General features: G+C 43.2%; 1 protein-coding gene across 4 annotated transcripts in view; it reads left to right on the forward strand.

Moving 5' to 3' along the window:
- The window catches only part of CACNA2D3 (calcium voltage-gated channel auxiliary subunit alpha2delta 3), an 802,825-nt gene that overhangs the window by 308,975 nt on the left and 471,392 nt on the right, over nucleotides 1-22,458 (forward strand). For all 4 annotated transcript variants that reach the window (XM_021068973.1, XM_021068975.1, XM_021068974.1 and 1 more), the window contains one exon: nucleotides 7,968-8,130. In XM_021068973.1, the coding sequence (XP_020924632.1) occupies nucleotides 7,968-8,130 (163 nt within the window). The remainder of the gene's footprint in view (nucleotides 1-7,967; nucleotides 8,131-22,458) is intronic.

The raw sequence follows: 22,458 nt of genomic DNA on the forward strand, positions 1-22,458 counted from the left end.
ACGCCTTGACAGAAACTATCTGGCCTGCAAAACCTAAAGTATTTAATACATGGCTCTTTAGAGAAATGGTTTGCCAACCTCTAAACCAGGGAGTGATGAGTTCTCAAAGACTTGCATGGTATGGGAGAAGATGGGCCAGCTTTAAAAGCAGAGCGTATATTCATTCCATGCATCCCTTGGGTTGAAGTTCTGCCTTAGAAACCTTCTTAACCCATACAGGCAGTCATCACCAACCAACTAGAGAAGGCACCCAGACTGTACCCTTTTTGCCATCTCATGATACTTCCTATTGAATCTGAAGCTTGAGCCTACTTGGCAATATGAATCTAGCTGAGTCAATGAGAAGACCTGAACTGTTGGATTCTGCAGTTGGCAGAGGGGCAGAGCAATGAATTCTTTTCCCTGGTGGCACCCCCATCAGAACTGAAGACTGACATGTATCTGTGACAGTGACATTGGAGGAGAGGGAATGCATGGCAGGGGAATGCCCAGCTCCTGGGGGAACTGTCAGGTCATGGAGGTATCACAGAGCTTCTTCATGTATTCATCCTCTGAAGATGATTAGCACAGATCAGCAATTCCAGCTGCTTCTGGAACTACCTTTACACACAGTCTTCTGTCCCGATTTGCAGCAATACGACCTTGGTCTCCTACAGCTTCTGTTCTCAAGGTGTAAGAGCTTACAGTATGATCTACCTAACCTGCTGAGAATTTTCCTTGCTGCCACAGGGTCTTGAAGAGGTGATTCTGCATACAGGTCTGTTGAATGTAGTTCTGGTGAGAGACCTGGTGACCACAAGTATTCAGACATTGGTCCTTTGATCAGTTAGTTGGCCAATAAGTGCTAGGGGCTGAGTAAAGAGAGACAGTTCTTCCAGTTGCAGAAATAGTCTCATGGGGGAGTTGCATTGATGAAACAGTCACATGAGTACTTGTCAAGTGGCCCCCACGGTAGATGCTGAGGACACCTACATGATGAGCTATATTTGAGAAATGCTGCATACAATACCCCTCCCCCGAGATATTCAAGGTACATATAGTATACTCTCAAAATGAATTAAAGACCCTGAAAAGTCCTGAAGTGAAAAACTTCCTTGCCTTTCCTTAAGCCCCAGCTCTCCCCTCAGATTTTGTTCACTATGGTGCACAAGAATTATTTCTTATCAGTATTCCATGGAATGGCTTTCTGTTGCACAGATTGTACTTTGGAAATGCTACTTTGGGACACTGCAGAGAAGTGCTGCATCCAGGGATGCACAAAATGAGCCACTAGGATGCCCAAGAGGAATATATCTGTCTTATTTTCTATTCACTTTTATTATAATTTTTGCAGTTTTATGATACACATGCTAATATAATAGTTTGTAGTACACATGAGTTACAAATAAATATGTACAGAGATGCTGCTTAAAAACCTTTTTTAAAAAGCCTTTTTTTGTTTTAATAAAAAGAGCAGTTTTAGCTTTATAAGAAAATTTGGAGGAAGATACGGAGATTTCCCATTTGCTTCTACACATGCAGAGCCTCCCAAATTATCTGCATTACTCACCAGAATGATCCATTTTTTTCTTTAACCAGGAATGAACCTACAGTGACACATAATCCCCAACATCCCTAGTTTACCTTAGAGTTCACTCTTGGTATTTTATATTCTGTGGGTTTGGACAAATGACACTTATTCATCATTATAGTGTCATAAGACTATTTTCATGGTCTGTTCTACTCTGCCAACTTATTCCTCCTACTCTCCCATGCCGGGCAACCACTGACCTTTTTATTGTCTCCACAGTTTTGCATTTTCCAGAATTTTATGTAGTTGGAATCATACAGTAGCCTTCTCATGTTGGCTCCTTTCACCTAGTAATATGCATTTAGGTTCCTCCATGTCTTTTCATGGCTTGATAGCTCATTCGTTTTTAGCACTGAATAATATTCCTGATTGTACCACAGTTTATTTACCTATTCACGTTTTAAAAGCAGTATCTTGGTTGCTTCCAAGTTTGGCAGTTATGAATAAATCTGCTGTGAACATCTGTGTGCAAGTTTTTGTTTGGCTATGTCTTCAACTCTCTTGGGTGAATGCCAAGGAACATGCTTGCTGGATTGAATGGTAAAAGTATGTTTGGCTTTATAAGAAACCACCATACTGTCTTCCAAAGTAGCTGTACCATTTTGCATTCCTACCAGCAATGAATGAGAATTTCCATCACACCACATCTTTGGCAGCATTTGGTGATGTTAGTGTTCTGGATTGTAACCATTCTAATAGGTGTGTAGTGGTATATCATTGTTTTTTGGTTTCATTTTTTTAATTGTTTTTGGCAGCAGCCATTGCACATGGAAGTTCCCAGGTCAGGAATCGAATCCTAGCCCCAGCTGCAACCTGTGCCACAGCTGTGGCAATGCCAGGTACTTAACCCATTGTGTGGGGCTGGGGATTGAACCCATGCAGCTTCAGAGACAGTTGCACCACAGTGGGAAATCTCTTTGTTTTAATTTGCGTTTCCTTGATGACATAGGATGTGGAACATCTTTTATATGCTTCCTTGCCATTTGTATAACTTATTTGGTGAAGTTTCTATTCAGGTCTTTAGCCCATTTTTTAATTGACTTGTTAGTTTTCTTATTATTGGCTTGTAAGGGTTCTTTGAATATTTTGAATCACAGTCGTTTATCACATTTGTCTTTTGCAAATGTTTCCTCCCAGTCTGTGGCTTGTCTTCTAATTCCCTTGATATTACCTTTCACAGAGCAGTTTTTAACTTTAATGCAGCTCAGTTTATCAATTATTTCTTCCCTGGATCATGACTTTGGTGTTGTATCTAAAAAGGCATCTCCATATCCAAGGTCATCTCTGTTTCCTCCTTTATTATCTTCTGGGAGTTTTATAGTTTTGTATTTTATATTTAGGTCTGTGATCCATTTTGAGTTAAATTTAAAGGATATACATTTTGGGTTTAGATTATTTTTTTTGTATATGTTGTCCAGTTGTTCCAGCACCAGTTGTTTTAGGAGACTACCTGCTTATTTGTCCAAGATCAGTTGATTGCATTTGTGGGGATCTATTCCTGGGCTCTCTTTTCTGTTCTGTTGATCTATTTGTTCATTCTTTCCCCAATACAGCACTGCCTTGATTACTGTAGCTTTACAGGAAGTCTTGAAGTTAGGTAGGGTCAGTCCTCCAACTTTGTTCTTCTTGTTCAATATTGTGCTGAAATACTTTTTAGTGAAAGTAATGCTTGATTCTTTCTAGAGGTTTTCTCTATCTATCTCTTGAAAATCTCATAACACCCTCCTGTAGGGACAAACTACAGTCCTTAGGCCAAATCCTTCTTGTAATTTTGTAAATTTTTGGTAAATAAAGCTAGGCTGGAGCGCAGCTAGGCACACTCTTTTATGTATTGTCTGGCCACTGTCATGCTACAGGAGCAGCATTGTATCACAATAAAACTCTATAATATGCAAAGCCAAAAATATGTACAATCTGACCCTTTACAGAAAAAGCTTGCCTATCCTTGTCCCAGTGGATCACTTTTAGACACTTATTCATTGGACCGCTGCATCCTGACCTGGTGCCAGGCCAGGTTTGGGGAATCAGCATACTTAGCGTTTTGTCCCTCATGTTTTCTTGCCAAATTTCTTCCCCTGGATTGGTTTCCTTTGTGCTATATCACACTTGGTGGATGATCAGATATACTCACAAGAGAACTAATTTACTCTGGTTAATTTCTGACAAAGACTCAGGTGACTTGAACTAAACACACCTTTTCCTTACTTCTGTGGATGTAAACACTTCGCCTCATAATTACAACAATGATTCTGAGGATTGAGAAATGATTCTTATTATTTGCACTGACTCAGCCTTTTCACAATCAATACAGAATGTGCAAATAGATTTGGGGAGAAGAAGAACATGCAATTGTCTGAGGTAAAGGATGGGCACCACGAGCAAAATCCTTAAGTTTTTATCCTTCCTTCAGTTGCTTTCTGCGCTGTGTGGGTTATTCAATTAAATGGCAGTTTTGAAGCTGCCTCTAGAATCTATGAGTGAACCATAATGGCACTGGCCTTAACCAGGCATGTCGAGCTTTGTTTGTTAATTTACGTTTTCATGTCTCTTAAATAAATACTTCAGATTGGAATTTGCTGGATCATAGGATAGATACGTGTTTAACTTTAGAAGACGTTGCAAATGGTTTTCTAAAGTGTTTGAAACATTTTATATTTCCTTGAGCAATGTATGGGATTTCTGGCTACTCACATCCTTGCCAACATTTACTGTTTTCAGAAATCTTTATTTTAGCTCTTCTAGTGGATGTATACTTGCATTTTGGAGCAACTATGGAGTTTTATTTTCCACTTCCCTGATGACTCATGATGTTGAATACTTTTTGGTTTGCATATTGGCCATTCATATACTTTCCTTTATAAGGTGCCTGTTCAAATCTTTTGCCTGTATTTTAATTTATGTTTTAAATTGTGTTAAAGGAGTTCTTTATGTGTCCTGTGTACATGTCATTTGTTGGATGTGTGTTTTATGAATACTTTTTCCTCAATGATGGCTTTGCTATTTGTTTTATTAATAATCAGGAATTTTCAATTTTCATGAAGTCCGTATTATCAATTTTTAAAATTCTAACATAAGAAGTCATTGCCTACCTGAAGGCAACAATTTTTTTTTTTTTTTTTTAGGTATTATGGATTTGTTTTTTTCATTTAGGTCTTTTGTCCATCTTGAATGAATACGTGCATGTTGTGAATTAGAGGTTGAGGACATGTTTCCATATGGTTGGTGATTTGTTCTACCACAATTTGTTGAAAATACTTTCCCCATTGAATTATCTAAGCACCTTTATTGAAAATCAGTTGACTGTGCACGTGCAGCTTTATTTCTGGACTCTCTTCCAGTTTCATTGATCTGTTTGTCTACTCTAATGCCGATACCACACCATTTTCATTAATCAAGTTTAGAGTAAGACTTAGAATCAGGAAATGTGAATCATTAGACCTTTTTATTCTTTTATCAAAATTGTTTTCTAGATCCTTTTCATTTCTATGTAAAATTTAAAATTAACCTAGCAGTTCCCACAAACAGCCTATTGAGATTTTGGTTGAGATTTCTTTGACGTTTTAGATCAATTTGGGGAGAGTTAGCATGTTACTACTGAATTTTCCAATCCTTAAGCACAAAGCATCTCTATTTGTTTAAGACTTCTTTAAATTATCTCAGCAATATTTTGTAGTTTTTGGCATACAGGTATTGCTTTTTTTTTTTTCTTTCTTCTTTTCTTTCTTTCTTTTTTTTTTTTTTTTTTTTGGTCTTTCTAGGCCACACTTGTGGCATATGGAAGTTCCCAGGCTAGGGGTTAAATTGGAACTGCAGCTGCTGGCCTATACCACAGCTCACGGCAATGCCAGATTCTTTAACCCACTGAGAAAGGCCAGGGATTGAACCCTCATCCTCATGGATACTAGTCAGGTTCATTACCACTGAGCCACAATGGGAAATCCAGTTTTTAAAAATTTATACCTAAGTATTTTAAGCTTTATATGCTATTCTAAATGCTATTTGTTCTTCTCATTGCTCTTTGTGAGTATATTGATATAAAATTGATTTTTGTACATTGATCTCATATCCTATATCCTTGGGAGACTTACTAATTATAGCAGATTATGTGACTTCCTTAGAGCTTTCTACATATGTTGCCAAAACTCTGCCTCTGTCCACAGGTGCCGAATAGAAACACAGAGACAGAGTTTTGGGTGAAGGAGAAAAAGATAGCTTTATTGCTTTGCCAGGCAAATGAGGCCACAGCAGCCTAATGCCTTAAAGACTGTGGAATTTTTCATTTATTTTAGCATTGTTATAAATTGTGAATTCAATTTCTTTTGTATATATAGGGCCAGACATATTTTATATTCTTTCGTCTGTTTTAGTAATTTTAGTTTTCAAGGAATTTGACATTTAACTCAAGTTGTCCAATATTAGTATAAAGTTGTGTATAATATTCTCTTATATTTTTATTATCACTTGGATCTATGATAATGTTTCCTCTTTCATTCCCGATACTAGTATTTTGTGCTTCCTTACTTTTTTCTTCATCAGTCTAGCTAGGGTTTTATAATTTCATTAATCTTTTTAAAGAACCAAGTTTTGATATCATTGATTTTTTCCTTGTTATTTGTTTTTCCGTTTTATTGGTTTCTGCTTTTATCTCTATTATTTTATTCCTTTTTAGCATGTTTTGTTTGTTCTTTTCTATCCTCTTAAGGTAATCTCAGAGTACTCATGTTAAAATTGTCTTCTAAGCTTATAAATTAATAAATTTTTCTCTAATTTCTATTTTAGTTATATCTTACAAAGGGTATTTTTTCATTATCATTTCTTTGAAAATATTTTCCAATTTTTCCTATAGTTTTCTTCCTAAACACATGTCTTATTAAGGAGTATGTTGTTGAATTTCAAAAACTTTAGGTATGTTTTTCACTCTTTTTGGCTTCATTCAAAATTTTTTCTTTCTCTTTGTTTTTTTGCAGTTTGGATATGACATGCAGTTTTTTTTTTTTTTTTTTTTTTAGTATTCATAGGTTTGGCATTCTCTGAGTTTCTCAGATCTGTTGCTTGGTATTTGTCATTAATTTTGGAAAATTCTCAGTTATTATTACTGCAGGTATTTATTCTTTTCTCTTTTCACTTTCTTCTTCTCTGGGATTCCAGTTGCACATATGCTACGCTTTTTGTAATTGTTTTATGGCTTTTGACTATTTTGTTCCTTTTTTCCCATTACATATTTTTTTCTTTGCTTTTCAGTTTGGGAAGTTTCTATTGACAGACTCAGCCTCGCTAATTATTTCCTCAGCTGTGTCCAGTCTGCCAATGAGCCATCCAAGGCATTCTTCATTTCTGTTACAGTGTTTTTGTTTTTGTTTTTGCTCTTGCTTTTTAGGGTCACACTCATGGCATATGGAGGTTCCCATGCTGGGGGTCGAATCAGAGCTACAGCTGCTGGCCTGTGCCATAGCCATACCAATGTGGGATCTGAGCCACCTCTGCCACCTAACCACAGCTCACAGCAATGCCAGATCTTTAACCCACTAAGTGAGGCCAGGGATCAAACCTGCAACCTCATGGTTCCTAGTCGGATTCGTTTCCACTGTGCCACAATGGGAACTCCTCCCTGTTACAGTGTGTTTGATTGCTGGCATTTCCTTTTGATTCTTTTCTTAGAAAATTCATCTCTGTGGTCATCTATCTGTTCTTACCTGTTTTCTACTTTTCCTTTAGTGCCCCTGGTGTATTAACTATAGTTGTTTTAAATTCCTGATCTGATCATTCTAGCCACACCTATCATCTGCCATTTTGCAATACTGCACAGCTGATAATAGCACAGACTCTGGAAATAGACTATTTGTGTTTGAATTCCGGTTCTGCTTACCAGTGGTGTAATCTTGACATCATACATAAATTCTCTCTACCTCAGTTTCCTCATTTGTAAAGTACGATTACTGAGAAAAGCTACTTGATAGAGTTGTTAGGAGAATTGAATAAGTGTACACATGAATAGCACTTAGAACAACAAATATGACTCTCTGACATACCCATTTACTTGTTTTTTGATTTTCAGTTTCCTTTTACTTAAAGGAAGGCTGCACAAGGGCAGGGTCTGTCTTCAAACTTTAAGGAATTAAAACGTTTTTTAGGACAGCTTTCTGTTTATTCAGGAAGTACTGTGCAACATCTTAAGCTTAGATTTTTCAAGAGAATTTAATTACATTGGGAATAATTATGTAGTTCTATCACACCTATAACAGAAGCAGCCATGGACAATGTGAGAGACTTAAAGAGATTATGTGACAAGAACAGGACCCACAAGTGTAGGATAGGCCTGCCTGCAGGTAGGTCTGTTTGAGTTCACAGCCATCTTCTCTAAGCTAAATGTCATGTCCTTTGACTCTCTCTCTTTCAGTATGAATACTTCAATGCTGTGCTGATAAATGAAAGGGACAAAGATGGGAATTTTTTGGAGCTGGGGAAGGAATTCATCTTAGCCCCCAATGACCATTTTAATAATCTGCCTGTGAACATCAGTTTGAGTGACGTCCAAGTGCCAACGAATATGTACAACAAAGGTAGGACTGACTGCTGCTGTTCCTTTTAGTGGATGGAGAGGGCAGGTGGGCTGCGAAGGGCAGGGCTAACTGGTTTGGGATTTTGTGTCTTGTTTTTTTTTTTTTTTGGCTGCATGCACAACATGTTCTAGGGCCAAGGATTGGACCTGTGCTGCAGTTGTGACCTGTGCCATAGCTAAAGCCACACCAGATCCTTAACCCACTGTGTCACATGGAACTTCTGGATATTATGCTTTTTTGAAAAACACAGTTATAAGCTGCATGTTTCAAGTACCAGCTGGGTAGGTGAAGTGTATGCTTGTTCTTCCTGGAGATTCTGAGCTTGCTGTTTTTCCAGCTGGTGTTTGCTTCAGCCCCTCTAACAGTTAGTCCAAAGATTGGCAAACTTTATCTGTAAAGGGCTAGCCAGTAAGTATCTTAGGCTTTGTGGGCCATGAAGTCTCTGTTGCAACTACCCAGTTTTGCTCTTCTGGCCTAAAAGCAATCAGAGATGGTATGTAAATCAGCAGATGATATGTAAATTGGCTTTGTTCCAAGAAAACATTTTATCTATGAAAACAGCCATATTGGACCTGTAGGCTGTAGTTTACTAACTCTTCTCTCTTATTCCTCCATTCCTTATAATCGTATTTGAAGGTTCCGGAGTTCCTAGTGTTGTCATGGAATGATTTGTGGTCTTAGAGTACATAGCTTGCATGGACTTTAATGAGGCTCCCTGTTTTCAGGCTTGTGTCCCTCAAATCTAGTCTTCTCAGAGATTCTAGAGTTCTTTCCCCCAAATTCCCATCTTCCCATTTGAGTTGAGACTATAGTGGCCAAAGAATGGTCTCTGGAATTACATGGCCTTTGGTTAGACCCTGAGTTTCATCTCTTGCTGACTGTGACCTTTTAAGATGGAACCCACCACCGCCTCTCCTTACACCTTAGCTTCCTTATATCTGGGATAGGAACAGTAATTGTGTCTACCCCTCAGGGTGGTTGCGAGGATGAAACAGATGGTGTATACAAAGGGTTCGACTTGAGGATGTTACCCTCCTCATCCTTTCCATTACTGAGTAGAATTTTGTTCTGCCTTGTCATACCTAGGAGGATCCTAAACAGAAAATTATCTTCCTAGAAAAATAAATCAGAAAGTCATGGTATCTGCAAAGTAAAAATATACCTCATTTTATGCTACTTGATGTTTCAAAAATATCAGGGGACCAGTTTCCGTTACCCACTTATTTTCAGTATCACGGTATCCCCTTGCTGGATCTGTGATCTTAAGAAGGTAACTTTGCCTTCCCAAATCTCACCTTCCCTCTTTGTAAAACCAGGATAAGGATACTACCTCCCACAAGGGGTTATTGTGAGGTTATGAAATGATACCTGAACAGCCTTAGCACGATTGTTGCTTATGGAAAGCGCCCAATGGATCTTAGTTGTCAGTGATATTATTGGGAAATAACATGAATATAAATTGCATTTCTAAATCATTCTGGGTCATTGTTTAAAGAGCTTGATCAGTGATTAAAGAGCTTCCAATTCATTGTCTCCAAAATGTTCTTCTTGTACCTCTCCTTGGTAGCTGGATACCTAACTTCTCTCTTTCCTGGTTGACCTGTTACCCATCCTTAATGTTCTAAGAGACCCATCCATTAATTATTCTGATGATTATTGCGGACCCTGTGGTGCACCAGATACAGCCTCTCCCTCCTCCCACAAGAGGTTCACAATGAACTTGGGGACCAGATAGGTAAAGACATCATAGGACACCATGTGTCACCTGCTGGCCACAGTTGCTGAAAACCAGGGGCAGTGGGAGCTCTGAGGAGGGGACCTGACTACTTGCTCCTGTGAGCAGCCACATGTTTATCTTTTCTCTCTCAGAGAAAGTGATGTCAGTCTGAATTGCCCCTAGTGGGCTCTGGAATGGACTGTATCCTATGACCTAAGCTTCACATTAGACTCTTCCTTAGAGAGCAAATTCCTAAGAACCCAAGCCTCAGAAGGCTTAACTTTTCTTTGTCCATTGGAGTTTAGTCCTCCGGGAGGATCCCGCCAGCTGAGAAGGAAACCCCCTTTGGTGCAGTGGGGCTGCAGGCAGGCCATCCTCTCAGCATTAAATACATTCCCAACGGAGGATGAAAAGTTCAGATTTTACAGAGCAATTCCAGACATAAAACAATCCAAAATGACCTTTTAAAATACGGCAGCTGCTTCAAGGTTGCTTGAACCATTAGCACCATTATAGAGATTTAATTGCACCTTGAGCTTTAAAGAAATAATGGTACCTTTTCATTGCAACACATAGGGGGCCAGCTCCACCATTGATCACATAGACTCTGAGGCTTGCTAGGCAGAATCCTAATAGACAGTCGGATTGCTTGAACTGTGGAGGCAGATAATTTTACTTAAAGTCATCCTCAGCCTCACTCGTAGGGTCTGCCTCCCACCCTTACTCAGACTCAGTGATCCCTCAGCCAGACTTTGGGTCGTGGACTAATAAGTTCCCCCAGATGCTGTGTCTTGTCTCTGCCAGGCAGTGAGTAGTTGCCCAAGGAGGAGAAGGGGAGGTTTCAGGAAAATTCCTGTCTCATTCTACCTAATTCAAACCAGTCCCAAACAGCCTTTTTCTTTTAAGTTGCAGAAATGTATTTCATGCTTAGAGTGCCCTCCAGCTCAGATCTAGTTATTGATGACATGTACTCAAAACACATGCTCAGAGCTTGGTCACTGGCTGACATATTCCTGGGTTAGAAATCTTGCCCCCAACAGAGGAAACCAGTACAGGGCCATGCTTTCCTGGCAGCTTGGACCCTTGTGGGCACATAGCTGAGTGGTGTGGTACTGGCCTAGGAGCTGCTGTGTGCTATGCTCTTGGGCGTAACTTCTGGGTACAGATGAAATTGGCTGATAAAATCTGGTCAGCCCTCACCACTGTGCTTTGGTGCCTTTCTCAAAAGCACTGACAGACTGCAGGTTCCGAGTTGGTGACATGAGGGCAGGCTGTTCTTCTGGTCACTAGAATGCAAAGAGTCTTTAGAAATGTCTAGAGTCTTTAGAAATGTGTCTTAGGGTCCTCAGAGTGCCTAATGCAGCAGCTTCATCATAAAACTTCTTTGACGATGTTTGCTGATTTGCTGCTCTGGAATCCCCACCCTGTTAGCCTTACTGTCTGTTCAGACCTCTTTGGAGACCCATGCCTTTGAAGCCGTGAACAACTCCATTCCCTCTATGAGTAAAGTGTGAAGCAGGATGCTTTTGTGAGAACTGAGGATGGTCTGACAGTGGATTCCAATAAAGCTGAACTCTTTTAAGTACTTTCTAGGCTGAAGTGCATAAAATTTACACACACATGAATAGGCACATATACACATACACACAAGTATATATGTGTGTGTATGTCTGTGTGTATATGTGTGTTTGTTTAAGTGTGTGTGTAAGAAATACGCTCAGCTCTCAGCCTACCCCTTTCATCCCCACCTTTCACCATTGTCTACCCAGGTGGGATGCTTCTGTTCACTGAGTACGCCTCTTTCTTTCCTCCATTATATCTTGTTTCACTCCATTTCTGTTATCCCTGTGTCCCCCCTTCCTGCTTATCCAAATAATCACTCTTGAAAACTAGCTAGGTACACCCTCTTTAATTCCTTCACTCTTTTGTTTTGTAAGTGACTTTAGTTGTAGCATTGTTTTGTTCTGGAAGTACATCATGCTGCATTCTTTTCCATCTCCACTTGGAGTTCTCGCAGGGAGGGCAGTGCCCCTGCCAATTCAGCCTGCTTGGTACCCTCCTTTGCCTCAAGTGCCATGCTCTTTACATAAAGGTTTTCCACAGATGGGGGGGGGGGGGGATGAGGTAGATGATGCCACAGAGGCAGTGGAAGTCAACCTAGGTTTTCATGTTCCCATGGTGTCTGCAAGCAACAGAAACATACCCCAGCTGACTTAAATGGAAAAGATATTTTTTGAAAGGACATTGGGTGGCTCTCAGACTCTCCAAGAAATCTAGAGAATAAGGCTTCGAAAACTGTGATGAGAGAGAGCAGCCAGGGGCCAGAGCCATAGCCAGAGCGGCCTGCCACCATGGCTGGCCCCAGCCATGCATCTGTGACTGCATGAAATAGCTATGTTTCATTTCCCTCATTTAGAAATCAGAGAGGATAATCCTAGGGAGCTGCCTCAGGAGGTTATGGTGAGGACTAGACACTTTGAAGGCCACCAGTACATGAGCTTGGGCAGGTTTCTCTTCCCATCCAATCCTCAGCATCCTTAGCTGTAAAGTGGACCTTATAGGATTACCATAAGCACTGTGAGAATAATGCTCATGTGAGTTGGGGTGCATTGCCTAGCCCACTGATCTTGTCTCTCGTCAGCTGGTGGAGGGGAAACAAGAACCATGTCTTGGGTTGCGTCAGATAGCACAGGTGGCCTGTGAGAGAGTCTTGATGAAGCCCAGTGCATTCTTATGTGATCATCACCATATTAGGTTTTTGTTGTTTAGGCAGTTATGGTTAAGAAAGGAAGAACTTGAACTCAGGGAGTAATAACAGATTGTATTGTCTTTCTCATTTTTTTCCTTCTGCGGTCCCCATGAGGGAGGTTAGGCAGTACTCTGATTTCCTTTTTTTCAAATGAAGCAACTAAAGGTCAACAAATATAAGTCACATAGATGGAAAGGCCCATGCCAAGGTGGACCTTGATTTTCCAGTGAGGAATCCAGCTTACATGGCTGCCCCCTCTGGGCATGAACTCTGAGAGGATGGGACCTGTTCTTTCAGAATTTCCTGGTGTCTGGGGCTCAGTTACTTCCGGGCCACCTGGCAATATGGGAGTTTTTGCCAAGGCTGAGAACCTCAGCCCCAGGCCCATTGCCAACCCTTCTTAGGTTTTAATGCTCTCTAAGCCCTACTCACTGTAGTGAGACCCCAGACCCTTCTTTGGCCATTCTTCCCCTTCCCTCATTTCTCCAATGAATTGAGGTTCCTACTTGAGCTGGGGAGAGCTGCTGGCTCAGGTAGCTTATGCATATCAGTGCTGCAGACAACCTTGATGCGTGAAATAAAGGCTCCGACTGCTTGGGTCAGAAAGGGGGACATAGCAGCGAGGGCAGAGTATTGCCTTGATAAAGTATTCACTCATCTATGCCTTCCTTCCTTCCTTCCTTCCTTTCATCCTCCCTTCCTCTCATCCTCCCTTTCTCTCTTCCTTCCTTCATCAAATGTTGACTGTGCCAAGCCTAGAGACGTGCCATAATTAAGAGAGACATAGGCCCTGCTCTCTGAGCAGAGGGAGAAGACGGATGCCGAACAACTCATGGTCAGTTGATGGGAATTAGAGATAGCAGACTATGGCGCTAAGGGGCCAGTTGGTGAGAGGCTGTGAAGGTCATCATAAGTTTGTGGGTACAGGAAAAATATGGTTGGGAGCTTTGCTGGGAAGAGTTCTGCAGAGGGACACTAAGCCAAGCCATACTAGGAAGAGGAGAAGAAGGGAGAGGAGGAGGAGTGCAGGGGAGATGAATGGTGTGCGACCCAGACTGGATGGCATAGGTGTGAGTCTTGGGCCTCGGGTCCCAGAGAGTGAGCTTCAGCACAAACATCAGCTCCACTAGGGGAGACATCTGGGTTCTTCTCGGATGACGTTCCAGCCCCAGCATGGTACCTGGGACTAGTAGGTGCTCAATTAGTACTTGTTGCAAGGTGAGCAATGCATGGAGGAATTTAGAAAACCTTCTCACTTCATTTATGCACAGATAGAAGAAAGACGCTGAACTATCTCTCAATCTCCATTCCCTTTCTTCCATGGGTGATGGAGGGCCTTGAAGGGTGTACTGCTTGGCAGAGGTGGGGGATGTGTGAGTTGCAGGACTTGATCAGGGCCAGCCCTTCATCTTCTAGACATTTCAGCTCTCCTGTGCATAGGGGCCCAGCTCCTGAAAATGAACACAGGTCCAGGAAAAGGGAGCCCCATAACCATCACTACAGAGCCTGAGAACCCTACCTGTCTGTTAAAATCCAGGGAAGGGAAAGACCCAGCCCAACTTGGATCCCTGGGCTGCCATATGGATGGGCAGGCTTGCTGGGGTTTTGGGTTTGTCAAATGTTTCAACCTATTTTTTAAATGTTGGGTTTGATAAAATGCAAAATGCATTTTGCCAGGCACTTTTCTCCTTAATTACATGTGTGTATTTTAAGGGAAATTTAATCCATATGTTTCTGATTCGTTTACACGGAAATCATTAAGACATTATTTTCTAGGAGCCATTTGATGTGCAAGAACACTCATGAGCCTTTTAAAAAGCTATGTTTAAAATTTGTTTCTTTTCCCTTTGCTTGTTTGTGTGTGTGTTGCGCGGGGCGGGGGGGAGGAAAGAAAGAGAAAGAAAGAAAGAAAGGAAGAAAGAGAAAGAGAGAAAGAAAGGAGAATCCGGAATGTCAACAGGATGTCAGAAACAAATCTCAACTCTAAATGGTTTGTTTTCTCCTTAGAATCCTGAGCTGAACATTTGGAGTAGGCTTGACTCTTGCTTTCTTGTCTGTTTTTGGCACTGACTGAATGTAATGGTGCCATGGCCATGAGCTGGAATCTGGAGTCAGGAGCAGAGGATTAGGCCTGCACACCTGCTTCTGTTATGGTGAAGGACATTGAGGACCTTCCCCACTGCCTGGCCCTTTGGTACCTGAGGTCCCCCCAAGGCCAGGTCACTGTCCCCAACCCTGTTCCATTAATGAAAGCACCGCAGGCCAAGAGTGTTTTGGCCAGATACAAGATAATGCCACTGGAGTGACTCCACAGTCTTCATCCCAAAGTATTCCTTGTTTTTCTCTTCTAGTTTGGAAATTATATTTTTATGTCACGGAGTAACTATCTCTGTCTTAAAATTCACAGTTTGTGTGGCTGAGTTCAAGTTCTTTTTGCAGCTCCTTCACACTTCTATGTGTGTGTGTGTATGCATGGCACACACATAGATCTGAAAAGATATGTGTGTACACATGGGTTTGGGCCTCTCTTTTCTCAGAAGCGGTGTTATTGGAGAGACATTCTCTAGCTCCCCGTGGCCCCTTCAGCACTGCCAAGATACCCCGCTGGCTTACTCCCACCAGGACCTAGCCGCCCTGTGACTGTGCCCGCGTGTTCACTTAGCTGTGTCATACGTGTTTACATGCACGCTTTACACGTGAGGCAAATGGAAGGCCTTGTTTTTGTCAGATCATGCTATTTTCTTCCCAGCGTGTGAAAATCCATCATAAATGAAAACTCATCTTATTTTACATAAACACAGTCTCTTCCCCTGGTCAAAATGAATGTTTCAGCAGAAAGTCTTTTTTTAAAATGTAAAGCCAGTTCTGCATCGGAATGTCAGTGCGGCCCAGTAGCTCACACATTGAGGATATTTTTGTCAGAGATGAAATGGTTCCACATTTCATCCTGCAGACGTGCCATTCCAGAAGGCGTATGAGCTGAGGGAGGGAGGAGGTGGTACTCACCATGCCGAAGTGCTCTTCACCTCGCCAGAAAGGCCGCTGCAGGAGGGTGAGGAGAAGTCCGTTCTCCCCTGTGGGGACTCGAGTGGCATTTGCAAAATTGGGTTCTGAGGACATTACTCTCACGTACTGATGTAATAGATCTTCGCAGAGCCCTTCTGGCGTGGCGGACATTAGGCATTCGCATGAGGTGGAGTGGCGATGAATGGGAAGACACTGCCCATGCTCTGTGACATTTACAGGTCAAAGGGAGACGGATGGGAAGTAATCACACCCCTGAGCATTTACTGCAACCAGAGGGGATGCAGTGAGAGAGAGGGCCTGGTCCAGTGAGAGTGCGTCCTAGAGCATCTCAGCCTGGGCCAGGGATGACCCAGGCGTGAGGATGGCCATGGTCAGAGGACATTTTCCTAAGAAGGATGAGACTGTGTGATGTCTGAAGAATGGAAATTATTTAGCTAAGGGCTGGTGCAGGGTAGGAGGTCAGGGAGCATCACAGGAACAGAAATCACATTGCACAGGGTGTGGATAAGAAACCCTTCAAAGAGAGTTTGGGGATGAAATAAGGGAGGGAGGTGCCATGTAAAATCTGTCATTCTTGGCAGTCCTCTGTGTGCCTGAGATATTCAAGGTATTGGAATTTCTATCATAGAGAAAGCCATTTAATTTTACAAAGCAGCTTTCCTCAAACTTATTTGATAATGGCGTCCTTTTATCATGGAACAACCACTCACTTCTCAGAAGACATTGGTGTTCCTGGGAATCAAAGACTCAGAACTGGAATCCCTATGCTCAAGTAAAAGGGCTTGAAGGCATGCCTATAATAAGTGACCAAGAAACAAAGGAAAATACGTAGTACAATGCATTTGTGATTGTGTGTGTGTGTGTGTGTGGTGTGTGTTTGAAGGGTATGTATAAATGGTTGAATATACTGAACACTTCAGTAGGGATGTACAGGAAATTAAAGTACCTACTTTCCACCCTTCTGTTCATTTTGAATGGTTTGCTTTTTCAGAACTTAAAAACAAAAGAACAAAATCACTTGATTTACAAAAGCAACTCACCTACAAGTCATTTTTGAGTAGGCAGCTATTTGATGAAAGGAAACACATCTGTCTGTGCTGTACCAATGGCTTGCTGGTCCTTTCGGCTTGTGGAGGACATGGCCAACAGTGGTTTAGTTGGAGTCAGGAGGACCATGAAGTTGTTGATGTGTGGGATCTGCCTTTGTTGGCAATGGTATTTAGTGTCATCTTGTGCCCTTATGGTGGGAGCAGTTATTTTCATACAAATGATGCTGGCTTGGGAAAAGAGTACTGGTTTCCTTCTAAAGCGATTTCATGGTGTTCCGGTCACTCACTGACGGGTGTCACAGACACAGGGAAGCCCTGCCTCAAGTATGAAGAACATTCTGCACTTGGAAAGGAATATGTCAGCGCATCTCCCTAAAAACCATGATGAGAGGTGAGGTTTTCCAGCCTCCAGGCAAAGGCAGGCCACTGAGCAGTTTTGTTGTGCTCTTATCAGCACTGTCTCAGATACCTTGTAGGAGGGCTGTCCCTGGGTCTCTGGAGGTGAGAGGGTGCCTTTTAGTCTCTCTTCTGGTGTCTGCCCCCCTTGTGGCTGAAGTTGGTATGGGGGCTTGCTGTAGGCTTCCTGATGGGAGGGGCTGATGCCTGCCCACTGGTAGGTGGAGCTGATTCTAATCCTTCTGGCAGGTGGGGCTTAGTCTCTGGATGGGATTAGAGGCAGCTGTGTGCCTGAGGGGTCTTTAGGCAGCCTCTTTACTGAGGGGCAGGGCTGTGATCCCACCTGCATTGTTGTTTGCCCTGGGGCTTCTCAGTGCTGATGCTGATGGGTGGGCCCAGGTTTTCCCAAAATGGCCACCTCCAGAGAAAGGCACACTGCTGAATATTCCTGAGAGCTTTGCTTCCAATGTCCTTCCCTCACAACAAGCCACATTCACCCCTGTTTTTCCAAGATGTCCTCCAAGAACTGCAGTCAGTTTTGACTCAGATTCCTATGGAGACTTTGCTTTGCTCTGGGACCCAGTGCACGTGAAAGTCTGTGTGCGCCTTTTAAGAATGGGGTCTCCGTTTCGCCCAGTCCCATGGAGCTCCTGCGCATAAGCCCCACTGGCCTTCAATGCCGGATGCTCCAGGGGCTCTTTCTCCCAGTCCAGATCCCTAAACGTGAGGGTTTGATGTGGGGCTCAGAACTGTCACTCCTGTAGGTGAGTCTCTGTGAACCAGTTAGTTTCCAGTCTGTAGGGCTTCCCACCCGGGAGGTATGGGGTTGTTTACATCATGAAATCGCCCTTCCACCTCTTGATGTGGCCTCCTCTTTCTTCTGGAGTAGGATATCTTTTTTAAGGTTTCCGGTCCATTTGGGTGAAGGATGCTCAGCCTTTAGTTGTGAATTCAGTTATTTTTAGGAGAGAAGTGGAGCTCCAGTCCTTCTGTTCCTGAGAGAGTGCCTTTTAGAGGTTTAGGGCTAAAGTGACTGGTCCCTTATGCCCCTCCTCATTCCTGTCCTGTATCTTTACAACCTGAAGAGTGCCTGGCATGCAGGTAGGCTGTGAGGATATAACGCCCACTCTCAGGTGCATTCTCTACTCAATGCTACCAGTTCCTTAGAATGTCTGCCTATGAATCCTGTGACATCTGAAAGTTCATGTGTCAGATATTTTGGGTAGATTTTTGGTAAGTGTTTATCTTATTTACTTTTCAAGATGTCATTCCCTACACAGTGTTATCTCCAGAGGGCCCCATCCTGCATTCTCCCTCCATTCTGAAGTAGAGGGGTCACTTGTCAACACTGCTGATCATCTCTCTTTCCCCTTCTTACCCCATGGCAGTAGGACAGTCCCTGAGTGGTCTCTGCCTCGACGGATGCTCCCGCACTGTTTCCTGCCTACCTGGTGGATATTTTCCTAACTCCATATGCAGATAAATGCAATGCACTGTGACTTTGTTTTTTGGCGGGTGGATTGATCCACATCTTAGAGTGACTCATGGCATAGAACTCTACATGGTGAAACTCAGATTGGAATTAAAAGTCAATCTGTGATTTTCCCATTGGAGCTTTGAGGCAGAGCCTCTGTAGTTGAATCCATGTGGACTTGTCTTCCCTTGGGTCTACTTTATTCAGGTTCAGTAATAGGTGCAGGGAAGTTGGACTGTCCTTGTCCTTCAGAGATTTTTCCAGGGTGGGTTTTCATATACTCACTGCTCTCAAAGGAAGAATGAAAGAGGAGCAACAGCAAGATGAAGTGCCTCAGGAGCCCAGATGAAGAGGTTCCTGTGATGGGCCGGCACTGGGGAGATTGGGGGTTTCCTCTGCTGGTGTAGGAGCCCTAAGACATGATAAACATGGCTGAGTCCTCCATCCTAAAGTGCACACAGAATTGGATGGTGGTGGTTTGCTGTTTCCTAAACCAACCTTTAAGACTGACTAGAGGGTGTCTGCTTGGTAAGGCTTTGCAGTGTTCTTGAATCTTCTCTTGGATTTCAAGAACAAGTTGTCATACTCTCTGCTCTTACCTTCGTGATTTTCTCCTGTCCATTGGTACCACCTGTATCAGGATCCTTCCCCATCTGTCACTCATCAGTGGAATATCAGACAGAATATCCCAATGTCTCAAATGGATCCATTTATAAGGGTTGTATTCTTTTCTTATTTGGCAGTTTACTGTCCTTCTTTCAAAAAAGAGTTGAAGCAGGTGTACTGAATGTGGGTCAGATCAACTTTGTTCCCATCCGTCCACCAAGCCAAATAGTCTTTTTTCTTTTGTCCTTCTTGCTCTACCTTCTCTCTTATGAACCAAAACCAGCAAACAGCAGAGTGATGTTCATATTCATTCATTGCAAAGGCACTATTTTTAAGTACAGTTTGGTGCTACCGTGTTGAATGAAAAGCAGGATATCACATAACAGAACTGTCAGTTTTATGAGTAAGTAACCCTGATCTCACAGAGAGGCCCCCTTCTGTTCACTCTTTTTGAGGTAAATACCCAGCAGGTATCAAGAGAAAATCCACCAAGAGGCTCCTGTCTCCCAAGGGATAACAGTAGCGAATTAGGACAGCTGCCGAATGTGAGTGCTCACTCTCGGGAGGTTCCATGGTGAGTGCTTCATCTATACTGTCTCCCTGGATGCCCTCAGCACCCCCATAGGCAGGAGATAATCAGGTCTGGTACATCAGCAGATGGGCCCTGGAGCCAGACAACCTGAGTTAGAATCAAGGCAGCACCACTCAGCTGTGTTGAGATTTCAGACAAAATACTTAACACTTTGTGTCTTGGGGGAGAATAACTATATCCCGCTCAACACATGGTTTTTGTGAGGACAGCATGAGAGGGAGGCTGAGAGATAGACACTCTGAGGTATCAGAAGGTTCAGAAAGTATTAGCACCATTATTGCCATTGCTCACCCAATTCATGGATGAGAAGACTGAGGCTCAGGGAGGTGAAGTTACTTGTCCAAGTCTGATTTCGATCTAGGCCTGCCTGACTCCCAGGTCATTTGTCTTATCTGCCATGCTTTAATGAGCATCCAGAGCCTCCCAGGAGAGGGGACCTGGGAGAAACCCTGCCCCCACGCTGTTCCTCACTCAAGGTAATGGTCAGCCTGATCAGTGTGTCACCATGGCTAGTTATTAATGATACGTCCTATAGCTAAGACTTCCCTCCAGCCAGGAAGCATCAGTGTGGCTGGGTTCACGGCTGGAATTTTGAAAAAAATATTTATGGCTGGTGAATAGCCACTGCTCCAAGGCCCCATCCCCAGTGCCCCTTGTCTACCCAAGTCTCTCCTTACAACCGAGTGCTTGGCATTGTAGATGGACCCTGCTGCAAGGCCAAGGCTGATGCCCTTTGTAGTTGCTCAGCACCTGCCATGCAGATTGCAGACACTGAGTATTGCCCAGTTGTAGTGCTGCTGCTTTCTTTTGGCTCTGATTTAACAGGGCTCATTGGCAGTGACCTCAGACTGCATCTTAGATGTGTGTCTGTTCTCTGACCCTGGGGCTCCAGCTCTTTTCTGAGGGGCATCCTGAGAGCCTCACAGTGGGGCCAGGCCTTCTGCCTTCTCTCTCCTGACACACTCCTGTGGCTTCCTCGTGTTACGCCATTTTTCTGCAGTTCTGCCACCCTGCTCAGGGTCCATGCACTTTTGGAGCTGGCTGAGGAGACCTCTGGGGCTTTCTCATGGCCACTGGGCCAGGACCCCACTAGGCCCTGGAATAAGCCTAGGGTTGCCTTGGGCATCCTTGCAGAGAGGATGAGGATGGCTGCTTACACCTCAGCTTTTTAGCTCTCAGAATTTCTGGGGTTCTCACATGGGGAGAGGATAGAAATTTCTTGGCATTCTTCTAGTGAAACACAGTGGGCTCCCATAATTGTCCTGGATGGAATCTTCTCTGGGAGTGACCATGTCTGCTGAGCCTTCTTTGTTTTAAACCAAGGTGGGTAGGGGAGGGCTAGAATCACTGCCCAGTGTAGAGCCAGCCCTCAGGCTGCTCTGTATGTATGGGGAGGCTGAGGGAAAGCTTGGGGTCTATTCCCTACTCCTCTACTTGCTGGCTGTCAGACTGAATAAGTTCATTGACCTCTGTGAAAGTTCATCATCTTTCGTCAGGCCTGGGCTCCCTGTGGTAGGATGGGGGAAGCTACTTGGCAGAATGGAGAGGAAGGTAGGCTGGAGGAGGGAAAAGAGTAATAGAGGGAGGGGGTGAGGGGGAGGGAAGAAGGAGGTGGGGGAGGGGCTCCTCCTGGCCTCAGCCTTTGGGCTAGTTCCTTCCGTGGCTGGTATTATTGATAATCTGACTCTCGCAACACTCTCTCTTATCCTGACACATTTCCTTTTAGAGTTTTGGATTTCTTTCCCCCTGTAGCTCATGCTAAGGAGTTCACTAAAGAAGAATCAACTAGAAATTGTTTCAGTTGTCAAGATATGAAATATATTTTGACATTTTTTTTCACCTTTGTTCTCCCTCCCAAGTCTCACTTGAGTTAATAAAAAAGGAAGCAGGACCGGGGACTTGGTGGTTATTTTTTACTTTTATAGGAAAAGCAGTCTTCATCCTTCAAATTCAGAGTCACATAAAATATTCGAAAATGACGTTTATTAGCTAATGTTAGAAATTAACCGGGGCATTGTCACTTGAGCAAAGAAAAGCACTCCAGGGATGAGGGTGGAAAACTAATGAACCTTCCTGGGCAAGGGCCTTGAGTGCTTCCTGCATGGAATAAAGGGTGACGGGTGTCTTCCTGCATGTCTGCGGGCTGGGACCTCTGTTGGCTTTCACCGTGTGATGAGTGCTGAGAAAGGAGACACCGGCACACATCTAAGATGTGCCTGTTGTGATGGTGAGTCAATCGCAGACTCACTGAGTTCACCACTAAAGAAAGATGCTCTTCTGGGGTTAGGTTATAAATTTAGAAGTCAGTCTCCCAGTGCTAATGGCAGTGACTCTTGCCAAGGAAGGAGTGTTCTTGGCAGAGATGGGATAGGGCCTGGACTACCTTCAGCCCAGATGCAGTAGGGTACATGCTTCCATCCAGCCTCCAGGATCCCGCCATGCTTGTGGTCATATATACCAGCATTGAAAAGGCAGGAACAGCCATGGCGTCAAAATTTCCATGGGTTTAAAATCCAAAGACCAGCAAACCCACACCAGCGTGAATTTTAGATGAAGAAGTCAATCAGACGTTTGTACAGTGGGAGCCACTCTGAGCTTTGCCCCCTTTTCAGCTTTTCCCATTTTAAACAGCCCCCTTTTTAAAATAAATAGCTTAGTCATAGGAGACACGTAATACACTTTCAGGTTGTGCCAGAAAGAGCTTTATCTTCCATTTCC

Source organism: Sus scrofa, chromosome 13 (genome assembly GCF_000003025.6).
Source record: "Sus scrofa isolate TJ Tabasco breed Duroc chromosome 13, Sscrofa11.1, whole genome shotgun sequence".
In the NCBI taxonomy this organism is placed as follows: domain Eukaryota; kingdom Metazoa; phylum Chordata; class Mammalia; order Artiodactyla; family Suidae; genus Sus; species Sus scrofa.